This window comes from Taurulus bubalis, assembly GCF_910589615.1.
Source record: "Taurulus bubalis genome assembly, chromosome: 7".
NCBI classification, from domain to species: domain Eukaryota; kingdom Metazoa; phylum Chordata; class Actinopteri; order Perciformes; family Cottidae; genus Taurulus; species Taurulus bubalis.
Genome location: NC_136595.1, coordinates 28,920,307 through 28,939,838, shown reverse-complemented (window position 1 = coordinate 28,939,838; position 19,532 = coordinate 28,920,307). Strand labels below are relative to the sequence as shown.

The window sequence follows — 19,532 nt, the reverse complement described above, 5'->3', positions numbered from 1 at the left end:
GATTATTACTGTATTTGTTTGGTTATTAGTGTGTTTGTTTGGTTATTATTAATGTATTTGTTTGATTATTACTGTATTTGTTTGATTATTACTGTGTTTGTTTGGTTATTATTAATGTATTTGTTTGATTATTACTGTATTTGTTTGGTTATTATTACTGTATTTGTTTGGTTATTACTGTGTTTGTTTGGTTATTATTAATGTATTTGTTTGATTATTACTGTATTTGTTTGGTTATTATTAATGTATTTGTTTGGTTATTACTGTATTTGTTTGATTATTACTGTATTTGTTTGATTATCACTGTATTTGTTTGATTATCACTGTATTTGTTTGATTATTACTGTATTTGTTTGATTATCACTGTATTTGTTTGATTATCACTGTATTTGTTTGATTATTACTGTGTTTGTTTGGTTATTATTAATGTATTTGTTTGATTATTAATGTATTTGTTTGATTATTACTGTATTTGTTTGGTTATTATTAATGTATTTGTTTGATTATTACTGTATTTGTTTGATTATTACTGTATTTGTTTGGTTATTATTACTGTATTTGTTTGGTTATTACTGTGTTTGTTTGGTTATTATTAATGTATTTGTTTGATTATTACTGTATTTGTTTGGTTATTATTAATGTATTTGTTTGGTTATTACTGTATTTGTTTGATTATTACTGTATTTGTTTGATTATCACTGTATTTGTTTGATTATCACTGTATTTGTTTGATTATTACTGTATTTGTTTGATTATCACTGTATTTGTTTGATTATCACTGTATTTGTTTGATTATTACTGTGTTTGTTTGGTTATTATTAATGTATTTGTTTGATTATTACTGTATTTGTTTGGTTATTATTAATGTATTTGTTTGATTATTACTGTATTTGTTTGGTTATTATTAATGTATTTGTTTGATTATTACTGTATTTGTTTGATTATCACTGTATTTGTTTGATTATTACTGTATTTGTTTGATTATCACTGTATTTGTTTGATTATCACTGTATTTGTTTGATTATTACTTTATCTCTCACTGCGTCTTCCGGTGCGGCAGGTGGCGGTACGCGCGCTAAAACCACCGACCTCACCCCGCCGCGGAACCAAACACACAGAAGAAGCCGCGAGAGGCCGACGTCCTGAGGCTGGTAGTTCGCTGCTCGGTATGATCCACGGAGTCAGCAGAGGTTCACACGGCCGAGCCTCGACCCGAAACACAGCCCTACAGCATGGAGAGCCAGGAGAGAGCCGCGGGCCCCCGGCCCCGGGCCGCCGGAACCAGAGCCCCGTGGGTCGGATTATTGAGGGTGTTATTTATTGCTTTTATTCACTCGACGCGGGCCAATAAACAAGGTTTGTAACTTGCTCTCGTCTTTAGCCGCAGCGCTAGCTTCCGGGACGCTGCTGCCGCCAGGCTGCGGGCCGAGGTGTCACCGCGAACTCGGCCCGGTGCCGTGTGGACACCCCGGTACCGACACCGGGGGAGGCGGGTCTCTGCCGGGCGCGGGGTGTCCGCTGGCCCTGTGCCGTCCGTTGGTCCGGGGCCCGAGCGGACCCGGACTGGCAGCTCCGTCCGTGGCTTGTTGTCATCCGGTCCTTATAAGGGTGCGGGTCCTTTTATTATGGTCCTGATTAAGGTCCTTTATTAAGGTTAAGGTTCTTTATTATGAGGGTTAAGGTCCTGTATTAAGGTCCTTTATTAAGGTTAAGGTTCTTTATTATGGTCCTGATTAAGGCCCTTTATTAAGGTTAAGGTTCTTTATTATGGTCCTGATTAAGGTCCTTTTATTTAGGTCCTTTATTAAGGTTAAGGTTATTTATTGAGGTTCTTTATTAAGGTTAAGGTTCTTTATTAAGGTTGAGGTCCTTTATTAAGGTTAAGGTTATTTATTAAGGTCCTTTATTAAGGTTAAGGTTCTTCATTAAGGTTAAGGTCCTTTATTAAGGTTGAGGTCCTTTATTAAGGTTAAGGTTATTTATTAAGGTCCTTTATTAAGGTTAAGGTTCTTCATTAAGGTTAAGGTCCTTTATTAAGGTTGAGGTCCTTTATTAAGGTTAAGGTTATTTATTAAGGTCCTTTATTAAGGTTAAGGTTCTTCATTAAGGTTAAGGTCCTTTATTAAGGTTAAGGTTCTTTATTAAGGTTAAGGTCCTTTTATTAAGGTTAAGGTTCTTTATTAAGGTTAAGGTTCTTTATCAAGGTCCTTTTTAAGGTCCTGTATTAAGGTTAAGGTTCTTTATTATGAGGGTTAAGGTCCTTTATTATGGTCCTAATTAAGGTCCTTTATTCAGGTCCTTTATTAAGGTTACGGTTCTTTTATTATGAGGGTTAAGGTTCTTTATTAAGGTTAAGGTTCTTTATTATGAGGGTTAAGGTCCTTTATTATGGTCCTTTTATTAAGGTCCTGTATTAAGGTTCTTTATTATGGTCCTAATTAAGGTCCTGTATTAAGGTTAATGTCCTGTATTAAGGTTAAGGTTCTTTTATTATGAGGGTTAAGGTCCTTTTATTATGGTCCTAATTAAGGTCCTTTATTAAGGTTAAGGTCCTTTATTAAGGTTAAGGTTGTTTATTAAGGTCCTGTATTAAGGTTAAGGTTCTTTTATTATGAGGGTTAAGGTCCTTTATTATGGTCCTAATTAAGGTCCTGTATTAAGGTTAAGGTCCTTTATTAAGGTTAAGGTTCTTTATTCAGGTCCTTTATTAAGGTCCTGTATTAAGGTTAAGGTTCTTTTACTATGAGGGTTAAGGTTCTTTATTAAGGTTAAGGTTCTTTATTATGAGGGTTAAGGTCCTTTATTATGGTCCTTTTATTAAGGTCCTGTATTAAGGTTCTTTATTATGAGGGTTAAGGTCCTTTATTATGGTCCTAATTAAGGTCCTTTATTAAGGTCCTTTTATTATGAGGGTTAAGGTCCTTTATTATGGTCCTGATTAAGGTCCTGTATTAAGGTTCTTTATTATGGTCCTGATTAAGGTCCTTTATTATGGTTAAGGTTCTTTATTATGGTCCTTTATTAAGATTAAGGTTCTTTATTATGGTCCTTTATTACAGTTAAGGTTCTTTATTATGGTCCTGATTAAGGTCCTGTATTAAGGTTTAGGTTCTTTATTATGTGGGTTAAGGGCCTGTATTAAGGTCCTGTATTAAGGGCCTGTATTAAGGGCCTGTATTAAGGTCCTGTATTAAGGGCCTGTATTAAGGTTTAGGTTCTTTATTATGTGGGTTAAGGGCCTGTATTAAGGTCCTGTATTAAGGTCCTGTATTAAGGCCCTGTATTAAGGTCCTGTATTAAGGTCCTGTATTAAGGGCCTGTATTAAGGTTTAGGTTCTTTATTATGTGGGTTAAGGGCCTGTATTAAGGTCCTTTATTAAGGTCTTGTATTAAGGTCCTTTATTAAGGTCCTGTATTAAGGGCCTGTATTAAGGGCCTGTATTAAGGTCCTTTATTAAGGTCCTGTATTAAGGGCCTGTATTAAGGGCCTGTATTAAGGGCCTGTATTAAGGTCCTTTATTAAGGTCCTGTATTAAGGGCCTGTATTAAGGGCCTGTATTAAGGTCCTTTATTAACCCCTTGACGTCCTATGGCCCGCTATCGGGCCAGGAAACGTACACTGTACAGTTTAAATGTACAGTGTACGGTACATGCACACTTTAGCCGATCTTTATTTATAGTTCCATACGAGTGTGGTCGTGCGTTAGAAAGCTACGGTTCTCTGGATTCTAATTATGTCAACCATTTCAAGATCGGACCACCACAGCAGCTACAGTTAACGTTGGTGTCAAACAACAACAAAAACAAACAACATACACATCTAGGCAACTCACCGATGACGCCTCATGGTGACCCGTAGCTCGATCACATTGCAACAAAAACTGTCTTGTTACGTCGTAAAAACGTCCAGACAATCCAATCCAGTAAAATATTTTGTCCAAAACACTTGATTATATGCATAAATATCCACAAACTGGTGCTGCATCATTTGAAATCAGCCAGCAGATATGACAAAATATTTCCGTATCTTCCCTGTAAAAGCCGTTATCATGCCTGCACTCAAGAAAACTTGATACCGGATGTCCGTTGAACTCTAACCTTTCGATTGACGCCAAACGTGAGCCAATCGGAGCAACATGTCCTCTTCACAGCCTACATTAGCCAACGCGAGTCAGCGTTGGACCACGCCCACTGAGCCCGACTTGAGCCAATGAAAAGACGGAAACGGTATGCAGATTAGGAGCGCGTCAACAACTGCGTCACGGTAAACAGTGGACGTAGTTTCATTCATTTCATTCAGCGTCAATACAAAAACTGATAATGGCGAATCTGTCGGGGAAATCACGTTATTATTCTACAAAAGAGGCAAAGGAAATGTTTCTGGAAGGAGACAACAGGCTCGATCGTTAGAGCTGCTTCTCGCCTGGAATCCAGACGAGAGCGGCGTCATCAGCAGGAGGCGTTCACAAAAAACTGAGACCGAGTCTGACAGTTTTCAGCAGTAAACACAGGAAGTCACAGATAAAATTACTTCCTGTTAGTTCCGATCTTTAGTGTACTTGTAGTTTACAGATCACGTTTTGATTTATGTGTTTAGAAATATATATTTATGTAGAAATGTGTGTCCATCCTTCTTTTTATGTCTGCCTGTGAAATTCTGCGCAGAACTGGCTCATCTCGAACGAGCCTATTATTTTCGACAGGTATTTTATTATTGTTGTATTATTATTATTATTATTATTATTATTATTATTATTATTATTATTATTATTATTATTATTATATGTTGTAGCATATACATTATTATAGTATTTCGACATACATTTAAATTTTAATTATGAATACATATTGTGTAGATTGCCTTTCGACATGCATTTCCCCAGTGAGGCTGCTGACCTGTTGGGGGAAAGGAAGGTGTTTGTGTAAAGACACTTTAGGTGTTGCTGCTAGTCTGGGTGTGGTGTGGTGTGTATTGTCTTTTATTTTTCTCTAGTTTTGTAAATGACTAACTGTTATTTCTTTATTTTCACATAATAGGCCATCATCTCCAAATTCTCCAAATGGCCTTTATTGGAAAACGCCTAGACATAACCTTAGTAAAACATGTGTAAAATATTAATTTTCTGCGATATTATAATAATGTTTTCACTTAGACTAGAAAAGGCTTCAGGCTATGGTCCCATTCAGTTTTCCAGTCCATAAGTCCCATTTATAGTCATCTACAGGCATCTATTTGCAAAGAAATGTTCAGGCGGAAATAAAAACCTTATACTTTAGTGTGTTCAAACTCATATAGCTCAGTGTCAGCAGCACTTAAAGTGATTCTGACTATTGGGGGGAAATACTTCAGATTGTTACCTTTCAAAAGAGACCAAGTCCATGCATTTACTCCAAAGAGTTCAAGTACAGCTTCCAATTTACTTTGGGTTTACCTGGATAGGCGTTTTTCATCAAATTTTACAGGAACGCTAAGAGGTTAAGGTCCTGTATTAAGGTCCTGTATTATGAGGGTTAAGGTCCTGTATTAAGGTTAAGGTTCTTTATTAAGGTCCTTTATTAAGGTCCTGTATTATGAGGGTTAAGGTCCTGTATTAAGGTTAAGGTTCTTTATTAAGGTCCTGTATTATGAGGGTTAAGGTCCTTTATTAAGGTTAAGGTTCTTTATTAAGGTCCTTTATTAAGGTTAAGGTTCTTTATTAAGGTCCTTTATTAAGGTTAAGGTTCTTTATTAAGGTCCTTTATTAAGGTTAAGGTTCTTTATTAAGGTCCTTTATTAAGGTTAAGGTTCTTTATTAAGGTCCTTTATTAAGGTTAAGGTTCTTTATTAAGGTCCTTTATTAAGGTTAAGGTTCTTTATTAAGGTCCTTTATTAAGGTTCAGGTCCTTTATTAAGGTCCTTTATTAAGGTTCAGGTCCTTTATTATGGTCCTGATTAGGGTCCTTTATTAAGGTTAAGGTTCTTTTATTAAGGTCCTTTATTAAGGTCCTGTATTAAGGTCCTTTATTAAGGTTAAGGTCCTTTTATTATGGTCCTTTATTAAGGTTAAGGTTCTTTATTATGGTCCTTTATTAAGGTTAAGGTTCTTTATTATGAGGGTTACGGTCCTTTTATTAAGGACCTGTATTAAGGTCCTTTATTATGGTCCTTTATTAAGGTTAAGGTTCTTTATTATGAGGGTTAAGGTCCTTTTATTAAGGGCCTGTATTAAGGTCCTGTATTATGGTCCTTTATTAAGGTTAAGGTTCTTTATTAAGGTCCTTTATTAAGGTTAAGGTTCTTTATTAAGGTCCTTTATTAAGGTTAAGGTTCTTTATTAAGGTCCTTTATTAAGGTTCAGGTCCTTTATTATGGTCCTGATTAAGGTCCTTTATTAAGGTTAAGGTTCTTTTATTAAGGTCCTTTATTAAGGTCCTGTATTAAGGTCCTTTATTTAGGTTAAGGTCCTTTTATTATGGTCCTTTATTAAGGTTAAGGTTCTTTATTATGGTCCTTTATTAAGGTTAAGGTTCTTTATTATGAGGGTTACGGTCCTTTTATTAAGGACCTGTATTAAGGTCCTTTATTATGGTCCTTTATTAAGGTTAAGGTTCTTTATTATGAGGGTTAAGGTCCTTTTATTAAGGGCCTGTATTAAGGTCCTGTATTATGGTCCTTTATTAAGGTTAAGGTTCTTTATTAAGGTCCTGTATTAAGGTCCTTTATGAAGGTCCTGTATTATGGTCCTTTATTAAGGTCCTGTATTAAGGTCCTTTATTAAGGTTAAGGTTCTTTATTAAGGTCCTTTATTAAGGTCCTGTATTAAGGTCCTTTATTAAGGTTAAGGTTCTTTATTAAGGTCCTTTATTAAGGTCCTGTACTTTGGTCCTTTTATTAAGGTTAAGGTCCTGTATTAAGGTCCTTTATTAAGGTTAAGGTTCTTTATTAAGGTCCTTTATTAAGGTCCTGTATTATGGTCCTTTATTAAGGTTAAGGTTCTTTATTAAGGTCCTGTATTATGGTCCTGTATTAAGGTCCTTTATTAAGGTTAAGGTTCTTTATTAAGGTCCTGTATTAAGGTCCTTTATTAAGGTCCTTTATTAAGGTCCTGTATTATGGTCCTGTATTAAGTTTAAGGTTCTTTATTAAGGTCCTTTATTAAGGTCCTGTATTATGGTCCTGTATTAAGTTTAAGGTTCTTTATTATGAGGGTTAAGGGCCTGTATTAAGGGCCTGTATTAAGGTCCTTTATTAAGGTCCTGTATTAAGGTTCTTTATTATGAGAGTTAAGGTCCTTTTATTATGAGTTAAGGTCCTTTATTATGAGGGTTAGGGTCCAGCTCTTCATGGTGAGGATGAGCCTCTGTGTTGTGATCATAGGCCCCTCCCCTCCGGCTGAGCATTACTTCCTGCTGCAGCCTCCATAGAGGAAGTGTTGGTGTGTGCAGCAACACAATCTGACACCTCATCTCCCTGCAGAGACACAGGAAGTGACACGAGCCACGAGAGTCTCTCTGCCGTCACATGAAGCTGAGCACACGCCTCTGACACAGAAACACGTCAACATGTCTATGAATACAGAACTACAATACAGGAACATGTGACGATGTGCAGAACATGTGACGATGTGTAGAAGATGTGACTACACCACGGCAGCAGCGTATTGGCGTGTGGTTGGCGTGTTGGACCGGCTCAGTGTGTTGGCGTGTGGTTGGCGTGTCGGTGGCGTGTCGTTGGCATGTTGGACAGGCTCAGTGTCGGTGGCGTGTTGGACCGGCTCAGTGCGTTGGCGTGTCGTTGGCGTGTTGGACCGGCTCAGTGTGTTGGCGTGTTGGACCGGCTCAGTGTGTTGGCGTGTCAGTGGCGTGTTGGACCGGCTCAGTGTGTTGGCGTGTTGGACCGGCTCAGTGCGTTGGCGTGTCGTTGGCGTGTTGGACCGGCTCAGTGTGCTGGAGTGTCGTTGGCGTGTTGGACCGGCTCAGTGTGCTGGCGTGTCGTTGGTGTGTTGGACCGGCTCAGTGTGGTTGGCGCGTCGTTGGCGTGTTGGACCGGCTCAGTGTGTTGGCGTGTTGGACCGGTTCAGTGTGTTGGCGTGTCGTTGCCGTGTTGGACCGGCTTAGTGTGTTGGCGTGTCGTTGGCGTGTTGGACCGGCTCAGTGTGTTGGCGTGTCGTGTTGTTGGCGTGTTGGACTGGCTCAGTGTGGTTGGTGTGTCGGTGGCGTGTCGGACCAGCTCAGTGTGTTGGCGTGTCGTTGGCGTGTTGGACCGGCTCAGTGTGTTGGTGTGTTGTTGCCGTGTTGGACCGGCTCAGTGTGTTGGCGTGTCGTTGCCGTGTTGTTGCCGTGTTGGACCGGCTTAGTGTGTTGGCGCGTTGTTGGCTCGTCGTTGCCGTGTTGGACCGGCTGAGTGTGTTGCCGTGTGGTTGGCGTGTCGTGTTGTTGGCGTGTTGGACTGGCTCAGTGTGTTGGCGTGTGGTTGGCGTGTCGGTGGCGCGTCGTTGGCGTGTTGGACCGGCTCAGTGTGTTGGCGTGTTGGACCGGCTCAGTGTGTTGCCGGGTCGTTGGCGTGTTGTTGGACCGGCTCAGTCTGTTGGCGTGTCGTTGGCGTGTTGGACCGGCTCAGTGTGTTGGCGTGTTGGACCGGCTCAGTGTGTTGGCGTGTTGGACCGGCTCAGTGTGTTGGCGTGTTGAACCGGCTCAGTGTGTTGGCGTGTCGTTGGCGTGTCGTTGGCGTGTTGGACCGGCTCAGTGTGTTGGCGTGTTGGACCGGCTCAGTGTGTTGGCGTGTTGGACCGGCTCAGTGTGTTGGCGTGTTGGACCGGCTCAGTGTGTTGGCGTGTCGGTGGCGTGTCGGTGGCGTGTTGGACCGTCTCAGTGTGTTGGCGTGTCGTTGGCGTGTTGGACCGGCTCAGTGTGTTGGAGTGTTGAACCGGCACAGTGTGTTGGTGTGTTGGACCGGCTCAGTGTGTTGGCGTGTCGGTGGTGTGTTGGACCGGCTCAGTGTGTTGGCGTGTCGGTGGCGTGTTGGACCGGCTCAGTGTGTTGGCGTGTGGTTGCCGTGTGATTGGCGTGTCGGTGGCGTGTCGTTGGCGTGTCGTTGGCGTGTTGGACCGGCTCAGTGTGTTGCCGGGTCGTTGGCGTGTTGTTGGCGTGTTGGACCGGCTCAGTGTGTTGCCAGGTCATTGGCGTGTTGTTGGCGTGTTGGACCGGCTCAGTGTGTTGCCGTGTTGGACCGGCTCAGTGTGTCGGTGGCGTGTTGGATCGGCTCAGTGTGTTGCCGGGTCGTTGGCGTGTTGTTGGACCGGCTCAGTGTGTTGGTGTGTTGGACCGGCTCAATGTGTTGGCGTGTCGTTGGCGTGTTGGACCGTCTCAGTGTGTTGGCGTGTCGTTGGCGTGTCGTTGGCGTGTTGGACCGGCTCAGTGTGTTGCCGGGTCGTTGGCGTGTTGTTGGACCAGCTCAGTGTGTTGGCGTGTTGGACCGGCTCAGTGTGTTGGCGTGTCGTTGGCGTGTTGGACCGGCTCAGTGTGTTGGCGTGTTGGACCGGCACAGTGTGTTGGCGTGTTGGACCGGCTCAGTGTGTTGGCGTGTCGTTGGCGTGTTGGACTGGCTCAGTGTGTTGGCGTGTCGGTGGCGTGTTGGACCGGCTCAGTGCGTTGGCGTGTCATTGGCGTGTTGGACCGGCTCAGTGTGTTGGCGTGTCGTTGGCGTGTTGGACCGGCTCAGTGTGTTGGCGTGTCGTTGGCGTGTCGGTGGTGTGTTGGACCGGCTCAGTGTGTTGGCGTGTCGGTGGCGTGTCGGTGGCGTGCTGGACCGGCTCAGTGTGTTGGCGTGTGGTTGCTGTGTGATTGGCGTGTCGGTGGCGTGTCGTTGGCGTGTCGTTGGCGTGTTGGACCGGCTCAGTGTGTTGCTGGGTCGTTGGCGTGTTGTTGGCGTGTTGGACCGGCTCAGTGTGTTGCCAGGTCATTGGCGTGTTGTTGGCGTGTTGGACCGGCTCAGTGTGTTGGCGTGTTGGACCGGCTCAGTGTGTCGGTGGCGTGTTGGATCGGCTCAGTGTGTTGCCGGGTCGTTGGCGTGTTGGACCGGCTCAGTGTGTTGGCGTGTCGTTGGCGTGTTGGACCGGCTCAGTGTGTTGGCGTGTTGGACCGGCACAGTGTGTTGGCGTGTCGTTGGCGTGTTGGACCGTCTCAGTGTGTTGGCGTGTCGTTGGCGTGTCGTTGGCGTGTTGGACCGGCTCAGTGTGTTGCCGGGTCGTTGGCGTGTTGTTGGACCGGCTCAGTGTGTTGGCGTGTTGGACCGGCTCAGTGTGTTGGCGTGTCGTTGGCGTGTTGGACCGGCTCAGTGTGTTGGCGTGTTGGACCGGCACAGTGTGTTGGCGTGTTGGACCGGCTCAGTGTGTTGGTGTGTCGTTGGCGTGTTGGACCGGCTCAGTGTGTTGGCGTGTCGTTGGCGTGTCGGTGGCGTGTTGGACCGGCTCAGTGCGTTGGCGTGTCGGTGGCGTGTTGGACCGGCTCAGTGTGTTGGCGTGTCGTTGGCGTGTTGGACCGGCTCAGTGTGGTTGGCGTGTGATTGGCGTGTCGGTGGCGTGTCGTTGGCGTGTTGGACCGGCTCAGTGTGTTGCCGGGTCGTTGGCGTGTTGTTGCCGTGTTGGACCGGCTCAGTGTGTTGCCGGGTCGTTGGCGTGTTGGACCGGCTCAGTGTGTTGGCGTGTTGGACCGGCTCAGTGTGTTGGCGTGTCATTGGCGTGTTGGACCGGCTCAGTGTGTTGGCGTGTTGGACCGGCTCAGTGTGTTGGCGTTTCGTTGGCGTGTTGGACCGTCTCAGTGTGTTGGCGTGTCGTTGGCGTGTCGGTGGCGTGTTGGACCGGCTCAGTGTGTTGGCGTGTCGTTGGCGTGTTGGACCGGCTCAGTGTGTTGGCGTGTCGTTGGCTTGTTGGACCGGCTCAGTGTGTTGCCGGGTCGTTGGCGTGTTGTTGGACCGGCTCAGTGTCGTTGGCGTGTTGGACCGGCTCAGTGTGTTGGCGTGTGGTTGGCGTGTGATTGGCGTGTCGGTGGCGTGTCGTTGGCACGTCGTTGGCGTGTTGGACCGGCTCAGTGTGTTGGCGTGTGGTTGGCGTGTCGGTGGCGCGTCGTTGGCGTGTTGGACCGGCTCAGTGCGTTGGCGTGTGGTTGGCGTGTCGTCCTCCTCCTGTCGGCTCCGCGCTGCAGAGCTTGTAAAACTGATCCGTGCTCAGAGTTAAACTGCCGTGACGCTGTGATGCAAATGAGACTTCATACAAACAAACCTGCTGCTGAGGAGAAGAGGAGGAGGAGGAGAAACTGAGTTTTATGTTTTACTGTTTCAGGAGATTCTGCCGTTTTGTTGGTCGTCTTATCAAAGTGATCAAAGTTTCACTTCCTGTTGACAAACGTTCAGGACGCTTCACTTCAAGCTGATCTCATGGGAAGCTGAGAGGCGACGACACTTAAGTTCCACCTCAGTCCCATTTTGATGAAAGTAGTGACAGACAACACAAAAAAAAGTGATATTAGACACTTATTGACATGTATCTACCATTTTATTAATATCTTCCACTGCTTTTGTGAACCTGAGAGCTTTGGGGAGTTCAGGGGCATTCAGGACTAGGGATTTTTTTCTTCAAATTGAACAATATATTAACTGTTTAAAGTATACTATAGATATAAATAAATAAGTACATACAAAACACGCTTCAAACCTTTTAACTTCAAACTATAACCAATATATATTTAAAAAAGAACAGACACCAGCATCATGGCCTGATGGGACCGTGTGCAACAGAACTCAGACTCTGTTGGATCCTAAAACTGCTGCTTTATGGACTACACGTCACCATTAATATCAACTGGAGAGATTTGTTCCATCAAGCCGAGGACGACGTTCAAAAGCTCGTGCTCGTGTCTGCAGCGATCTCTGTGTGCGCGCACTGTGTGTGAGAGCGCTGGAAGCCCCGCCCCCTCGAGTCCCGCCCCTCGAGCCCCGCCCCCTCGAGCCCCTCGAACCCCGCCCCCCCAGTCCCGCTCTGCATGCAGGCAGACAGAGAGCAGAGCAGCAGTGTGCTCTGATCCGCTATTTTAATAATCGTTTTTAGCGTGCGGGCACCGCGCTACCTTTTTAGTATCTATATACCGAGCAACTTTACAGAGTAGTGTAAAAAAAAAGTATTTAAATCGGCTCAGGCACCGGAAGGAAGCACCGAAATCTGCGTTGCTTTTCGGTCCAGTAGGTACCGGACGTGTTGGAACCGGTTCTCGGTACCCAACCCTACTCAGGACATCCTCGTGGAGCGTAATTTTATAAATGTACAATTCTTAGTGTTACACATTGTTTGTCACAGTTGTTAGGGCTTTGCACCACCGGTTTGACGGGCCGTGGCTTTTGCACCTTCGCCTGCGCTGTTGATCGCGGCGCACACCGGCGGGTTGGAACCTCCAATCCTCTGACTGAAAGACAGGCATGCTAACCATTAAGCCAACAGTCAGAATGGATAGGAGCACTGACATTACTAGAGATATTGCTCACCTGGCCGTATTCATTCCTGGCGTTGATGAGATTTTGGCGGCCGAAGAGTTCCTGGTGACCAATCACAGCGCAGGTTAAAGGTCACTTCATAACGCCAGCAGGCCTCCATGCAGTTTAATCAGCTCTGTCCATAGAGAAACAGAGGTGACATGTGATTGGATGAGAAGACCCTTAACAAGCAGCAGTTATATAACTATAACTTTTAATTATAAAAATATATATATATATATATATATCAAAAATAACAAAAAGGAGTAAACTGGTTGTCAGGCAGCAGAGGCTTCAGGCCTGACGGCCACCACTGTGTCTGCATGTGAAGCATCACACCGCGTGGACATGAAACCAGAGCAGCTGCAGGTTCTCCTGCATGGGGTCAGACTCTGTTCACGCTGCTGGGATGTGAACCCGCGTCATGACGGGGAAACGCAGAAGGAAAAGCAAAAGCTGAGTTGTTGCGTGAAGCCGTGGGATCTGCTGACACGAGGCTGAAGAGAGCCGTGAAGCTGGTGTTGTGTTCAGGGACAGGATATCACGTTCACATCCCCCATCAGGTTTTATTGATCACTGATCCATATGATCAGATCAGATCTCACTGTTGGACATCAGCTCGTCCACAAGGATCAGATCATTTATTTATGTCATGTCCCAAAGATGATTTAAACTCTGGAGTCAGAAACCATCAACAATACTAAACAGAGCCTGAAGTGATGATGATGATGATGATGATGATGATGATGGCGACACTGAGCCGGTCTTCTTCTTGTTTGCAGCATTCATCCAGTCAGACACAATTCTAGAAGTTTTACATTTTGGTGAGGGGAGCCTTTTACAGGTAAATTATGATTTATTACTTTCTTTGTTTAAATTTATATTTAAACACATGGAATTATATATATATATATATATATATATATATATATATATATGTATATGTATATATGTATATATATATATGTATATATATATGTGTATATATATATGTATATGTATATATGTATATATATATATACGTATATATATGCGTATATATATATATGTGTATATATACGTATGTATATATATATATATATATATATATATATATATACGTATATGTATATATATGTATATATATATATATATATATATATATATGTATATATATGTATATATATATATGTATATGTATATATATATATATATATATATATATATGTATGTATATATATGTGTGTGTATATATATATATATATATATATATATATATACACGTATATATACGCGTATATATATATGTGTGTATATATATATATATATATATATATATATATATATATATATATATACGTATATATATGTATATACGTATATATATGTATATATATGTATATACGTATATATATGTATATATATATATATATATATATACGTATATATATATATGTGTATGTATATATATGTCATGTATAGTTTCATCACTTTTCTTCTTCTTGCAGGCCGAGTCTGACCTTGATTTTAGTTTATATCATCAACAAAGGTGAGTTTAAGCTCCTCCCTCTTACACCTGAATGTTTGTGTCACATCTCAGGCTAAGAAACGGAAACGTCCACACGGCCACCTTTTGAAAACACGCGTCACATGACCGCTCACGGGCACTGAGCATGTGCGTGAGCGGTGTGAACAGGAAGCAGACGCTGGTGCGTCTCCGTGGTCATGTGACCGAGCAGAGCCAGAGAAACGTAGAAAACATACGACTCAAAGAGCTGAGAGAGAGAGAAGAAGTGGATAAAGAGAACGAGTCCTGGAGGAGCAGAGAGTAACGCTGCTCTGAAGCTCCAGTGACTGTAGACGAATCACTGGACGCTAGCTAGCTGTGTGGCTAGCTAGCTAGCTGTGTTGAAGACAGACGTCTGGGTCACCTGTTGCAGAGCCACGCCCCCTGAGAGGTGACGGTCTCCACCCTGACGAGGCAGGCGGGTGGTGCTTGTGCTCCTCCCCAAATGCCTTGAGAGAACAGAGGCCTGAACACATAATAATGATCTCACCAGAAGGTTACTGGTTCAAACCCCAAACTGTGTGAAGGCTCGTGCTCTGCAGCAGCAGTGCCTGTGCTCGCTGCGTTTGACCCTCGTCTGCCACCGTAGAGCCGCCTCCTCCTCTGAGGTCTGGATCCTGGAGGCGAGGTTACAGGAGCAACGGGCTCCAAACCCATGACCTCAGACCTGCTGGTGCAGTGTGTTCTCCCTCAGAGCAGAGGCCCCGCCCACCTGGCCAACGTGCACTGTGAGTGATGTACTAGTACAGTACTGCTGTACTAGTACATCACTCACAGTACTGCTGTATTAATATCTCACAAACACACTGATTTGTGAGATATTTTTATATATATATATGAATGAGACGAAACAGTGAGAATACACTTTATATGTGCAACGGTGATAAAAGGCACTGTGTGTGTGTGTGTGTGTGTGTGTGTGTGTGTGTGTGTGTGTGTGTGTGTGTGTGTGTGTGTGTGTGTGTGTGTGTGTGTCTGTGTACAACCTGTACCTCAGGTGTGTACTAGAGTACGTGGACTAGTACTTTAATAACAATGTGTAGCCACGCCCTCTTCCCGAGGGGGCGGAGCCACAGGGCGGCTCTGGTTACTGAGTCATTGTGTGGAACACCTCCAACAGGTCGGGCGAGTTCTGAGAGAGAGAGAGAGAGCAGAGGAGAGCGCGTCCAGCTGATACACGTATACTTATACACATATACGTGTATATTCACGTGTATTGGTGTTGTGAGCCGGTATGGACCCCTGCAGTCGCTTCCTCTGGAACCAGCTCCGCCCCCTGAGGGCCCGGGGCCCCGTTGACGCCTGAGATGTCCACAAACATGGACGCATGTGTGTCTCTGTGGTTGTTGTTGTTGTTGTGGTCTCACCTGCCCGTCTCCCGCAGCGCGGCGCCGCACAGAGGGAACTGCAGGCCGATCCGCTTCGAGCCGCCGATGCTGGACTTCCACGAGCAGTGAGTTGTGATCTCCTTCCTGTTCACCGAGGCTGGTGTGGAGAGGCCTGCAGGTCCTGGGTGAGAGCCCTGCTGGGTCAGGACCCTGCTCTGGGTCAGGACCCTGCTGGGTCAGAACCCTGCTCTGGGTCAGGACCCTGCTCTGGGTCAGGACCCTGCTCTGGGTCAGGACCCTGCTGGGTCAGAACCCTGCTCTGGGTCAGGACCCTTTAGGATCCAGAGGGCCTCCAGGTCCTCCACCCTCCGCTTGACGCATCGCAGAGGAATCTTTAGACTCTTATTGGACCGCATTCCTCTGTGACACAGTCAACTTCCATCCCAGCGCTGGCTTTTGGGGTTTATTCTGAAATCACAGTTACAGGCTTTTATTCTGAAATCACAGTTACAGGCTTTTGTTCTGAAATCACAGTTACAGGCTTTTGTTCTGAAATCACAGTTACAGGCTTTTATTCTGAAACCACAGTTACAGGCTTTTGTTCTGAAATCACAGTTACAGGCTTTTGTTCTGAAATCACAGTAACAGGCTTTTATTCTGAAACCACAGTTACAGGCTTTTGTTCTGAAATCACAGTAACAGGCTTTTATTCTGAAACCACAGTTACAGGCTTTTGTTCTGAAATCACAGTTACAGGCTTTTATTCTGAAATCACAGTTACAGGCTTTTGTTCTGAAATCACAGTTACAGGCTTTTGTTCTGAAATCACAGTTACAGGCTTTTATTCTGAAACCACAGTTACAGGCTTTTGTTCTGAAATCACAGTTACAGGCTTTTATTCTGAAACCACAGTTACAGGCTTTTATTCTGAAACCACAGTTAGAGGCTTTTATTCTGAAATCACAGTTACAGGATTTTATTCTGAAACCACAGTTACAGGCTTTTATTCTGAAACCACAGTTACAGGCTTTGTTCTGAAATCACAGTTACAGGCTTTTATTCTGAAATCACAGCTACAGGCTTTTATTCTGAAACCACAGCGAGTGTCTGGCGTGAGCGGGAGGTTAGGGGAGGAGGCGGGCATTAGGGGAGGAGTCGGGCGCTAGGGGAGGGGTCGGGCGTCCAGAAGCAGCTGGGCCCTGTTCCTTGTACCTGGTTACTGAGTTAGCGGCTAATTGTCAGGATAAGATGACGTAGGTCAGGCTTTCTCGGTTTCTCGAAGCAAGCTTAGATAAATCACCATAGCAACACATCCAAAAATGAACTGAACTTCACTGGATAAGATGGACACTCCCACGGACAAAAAAGGCAGCTTCCTCATTGATGAAGGAGCGATATTATTATATTAGTTTCATAGGGAGAGAGTTCTTCCAGATCTCCAGGATCCATCCTTTACATCCTCATGACTTCCTGTACGCGGCGATATAGATTCTGCCGGCAAGAAATAATTTATTTAGAGAGCTTCTCGAGCCGCGGACATTGATCACCACAGACGCAGCTGATCGTCTCAGACACAGACTGTCAGCCGCTGCATGCCGCTGTTCTTAAGTTTATTTAGCTCTTAAGAAACTTATGGATGTGTTAAAGCATCATAATTATATGACAGTGTTATTAGTACACCATGCATATCATTATTGTAGAACATGATGAAGGTGATCGTGATGAGAATACAGAGAATCACACACAATTTATTTTCACTGCTTCAATTGATTGAATTTCTGATTATGAATAATACATACATACTGATCCGCCCATACACATATTCAAACTCATATACACATATATAGTACATGATTCATACGTGCATACAGTACATATATCCTCATAAGTATATATGTATTCGTAAATATAATCTGATTGATTTGGGTGATGAAGCACTTCAAATTAGCCGATACATTTTCTCAGCACTGACGCATTTAACTTGTCTGATATATTTAGACGCTTATGTCTCTCAGAGGGGGCGGAGTTAAAGTTGCGTTCACGGCAACAATGTTGCAAAAACGTTGGAATATTCTCAACGCGTTTGCTGTGAATGACTACGGTACTGACTTCCTCATATGCCTTCATGATCATCTCCTGCTTCTCAGCAGAGAAATAAAAAGAGGTTCCTCTGAGTTTATTGTCCATTGTACTGTTAGAACATGGTGGTGTCAGTGCTCCATTATCATCCTTCTGAAGAGGAGCGGCGCATTTATCAGATGACTGACGTCTTCTAGAATGAACGAGACGTTTCAGCGGATCAGCCGTGAAGAAACCCAGACAGCCTGATGTCAATCATCTCGCTCATTTAAGATGGAGATTAGGACATTTGCTTGACTTTGTTTAGCCAGGTCTGAAGGATGCCCCCCTGAGGAACATCTAAAGAAGCTTTAGCCCCTGGAGGAAACCCTGTTTCATTGCTCTGCATGTGTTGTTGTGTTCTCGCTCTCACACAAGCTCTTCCTCTTCCTCCCCTTCCTCTTCCTCCTCAGGCCCGTCGGGATGCCCAAGATGGAGAAAGTTTATTTACATAATCCTAGCTCAGAAGAAATTAGCTTGATATCAATATCAGCAACAACAGCACATTTTCATGCATCCTTTTTCCAGAATAGGGTAAGTGCCCTGAACGCCTCGTTGGTTTGTTTGTGTCGGCTTGTTGTTGTTGTTGTTTGTGAAGTCACGTGACTCGCATGCTTCGTTCCGTAATGAGGTTCTGAGGAACCGCGTCATGTGACCACAGAACCCGTTGATTATTATATTATTATTATATTATGACTGTCCTCATACGTCAATGAACATAAGTATTGAAACCCAGATTGATTGAAATAATTCCTCTAAAAATTCTTTAAATGACTGTTGAATTAATAATTTGGATATATAGGACATTATTATTTAATTTAAAATATACAAAGGTTTTCGTCAGATATAATATAATTATCTTTCTAAGCAATTCTGAATGTAGAAACACAGAAAATAATATTAAAATGATTTCTCAACGAGCAGTAAAGAATAAAGAATAAAGAGTAAAGAATAAAGAATAAAGAGTAAAGAGTAAAGAATAAAGAGTAAAAAATAAAGAGTAAAGAGTAAAAAATAAACACATATTGTTAGGCCTTTCCTCTAAATGTCATCCCCAAACTAAAGAGTGTATCTCTGCAGCCACTAGGGCTATTTAATAATGTTGGTTAATAAATAATAAAAGGTACACATGTGAGATGTTGTTCAGATGTGTAAATATCAGTCTATATGTTTCTGGTTAAGAGTAAATGAAGATGACACACAGAAAACATGAAAAGGTTTCAGGTCCGCCTATAAAAAAAATCTCTTCCAGGATGATTATTTCTTTGAAATGATGCAGCTGTAAGGTCCAACTCTAACCCAAATCATAGCTCAATATGTGAACATTCTCTAACCCAAATCATAGCTCAATATGTGAACATTCTCTAACCCAAATCATAACTCAATATGTGAACATTCTCTAACCCAAATCATAACACAATATGTGAACATTCTCTAACCCAAATCATAGCTCAATATGTGAACATTCTCTAACCCAAATCATAACTCAATATGTGAACATTCTCTAACCCAAATCATAGCTCAATATGTGAACATTCTCTAACCCAAATCATAGCTCAATATGTGAACATTCTCTAACCCAAATCATAGCTCAATATGTGAACATTCTCTAACCCAAATCATAGCTCAATATGTGAACATTCACTAACCCAAATCATAACTCAATATGTGAACATTCTCTAACCCAAATCATAACTCAATATGTGAACATTCACTAACCCAAATCATAGCTCAATATGTGAACATTCTCTAACCCAAATCATAACACAATATGTGAACATTCTCTAACCCAAATCATAGCTCAATATGTGAACATTCTCTAACCCAAATCATAGCTCAATATGTGAACATTCTCTAACCCAAATCATAGCTCAATATGTGAACATTCTCTAACCCAAATCATAGCTCAATATGTGAACATTCTCTAACCCAAATCATAGCTCAATATGTGAACATTCTCTAACCCAAATCATAACACAATATGTGAACATTCTCTAACCCAAATCATAACACAATATGTGAACATTCTCTAACCCAA

The 19,532-nt window shown here is 43.2% G+C and overlaps 1 protein-coding gene across 3 annotated transcripts in view; it reads left to right on the top strand.

The window, feature by feature from the left end:
• The first annotated feature begins 17,914 nt into the window (after positions 1-17,914).
• The window catches only part of tmem131 (transmembrane protein 131), a 37,331-nt gene continuing 35,713 nt past the window's right edge, over positions 17,915-19,532 (top strand). For all 3 annotated transcript variants that reach the window (XM_079221069.1, XM_079221070.1, XM_079221068.1), the window contains exon 1: positions 17,915-18,028. In XM_079221069.1, the coding sequence (XP_079077195.1) occupies positions 17,918-18,028 (111 nt within the window). In that variant the 5' untranslated portion in view covers positions 17,915-17,917. The remainder of the gene's footprint in view (positions 18,029-19,532) is intronic.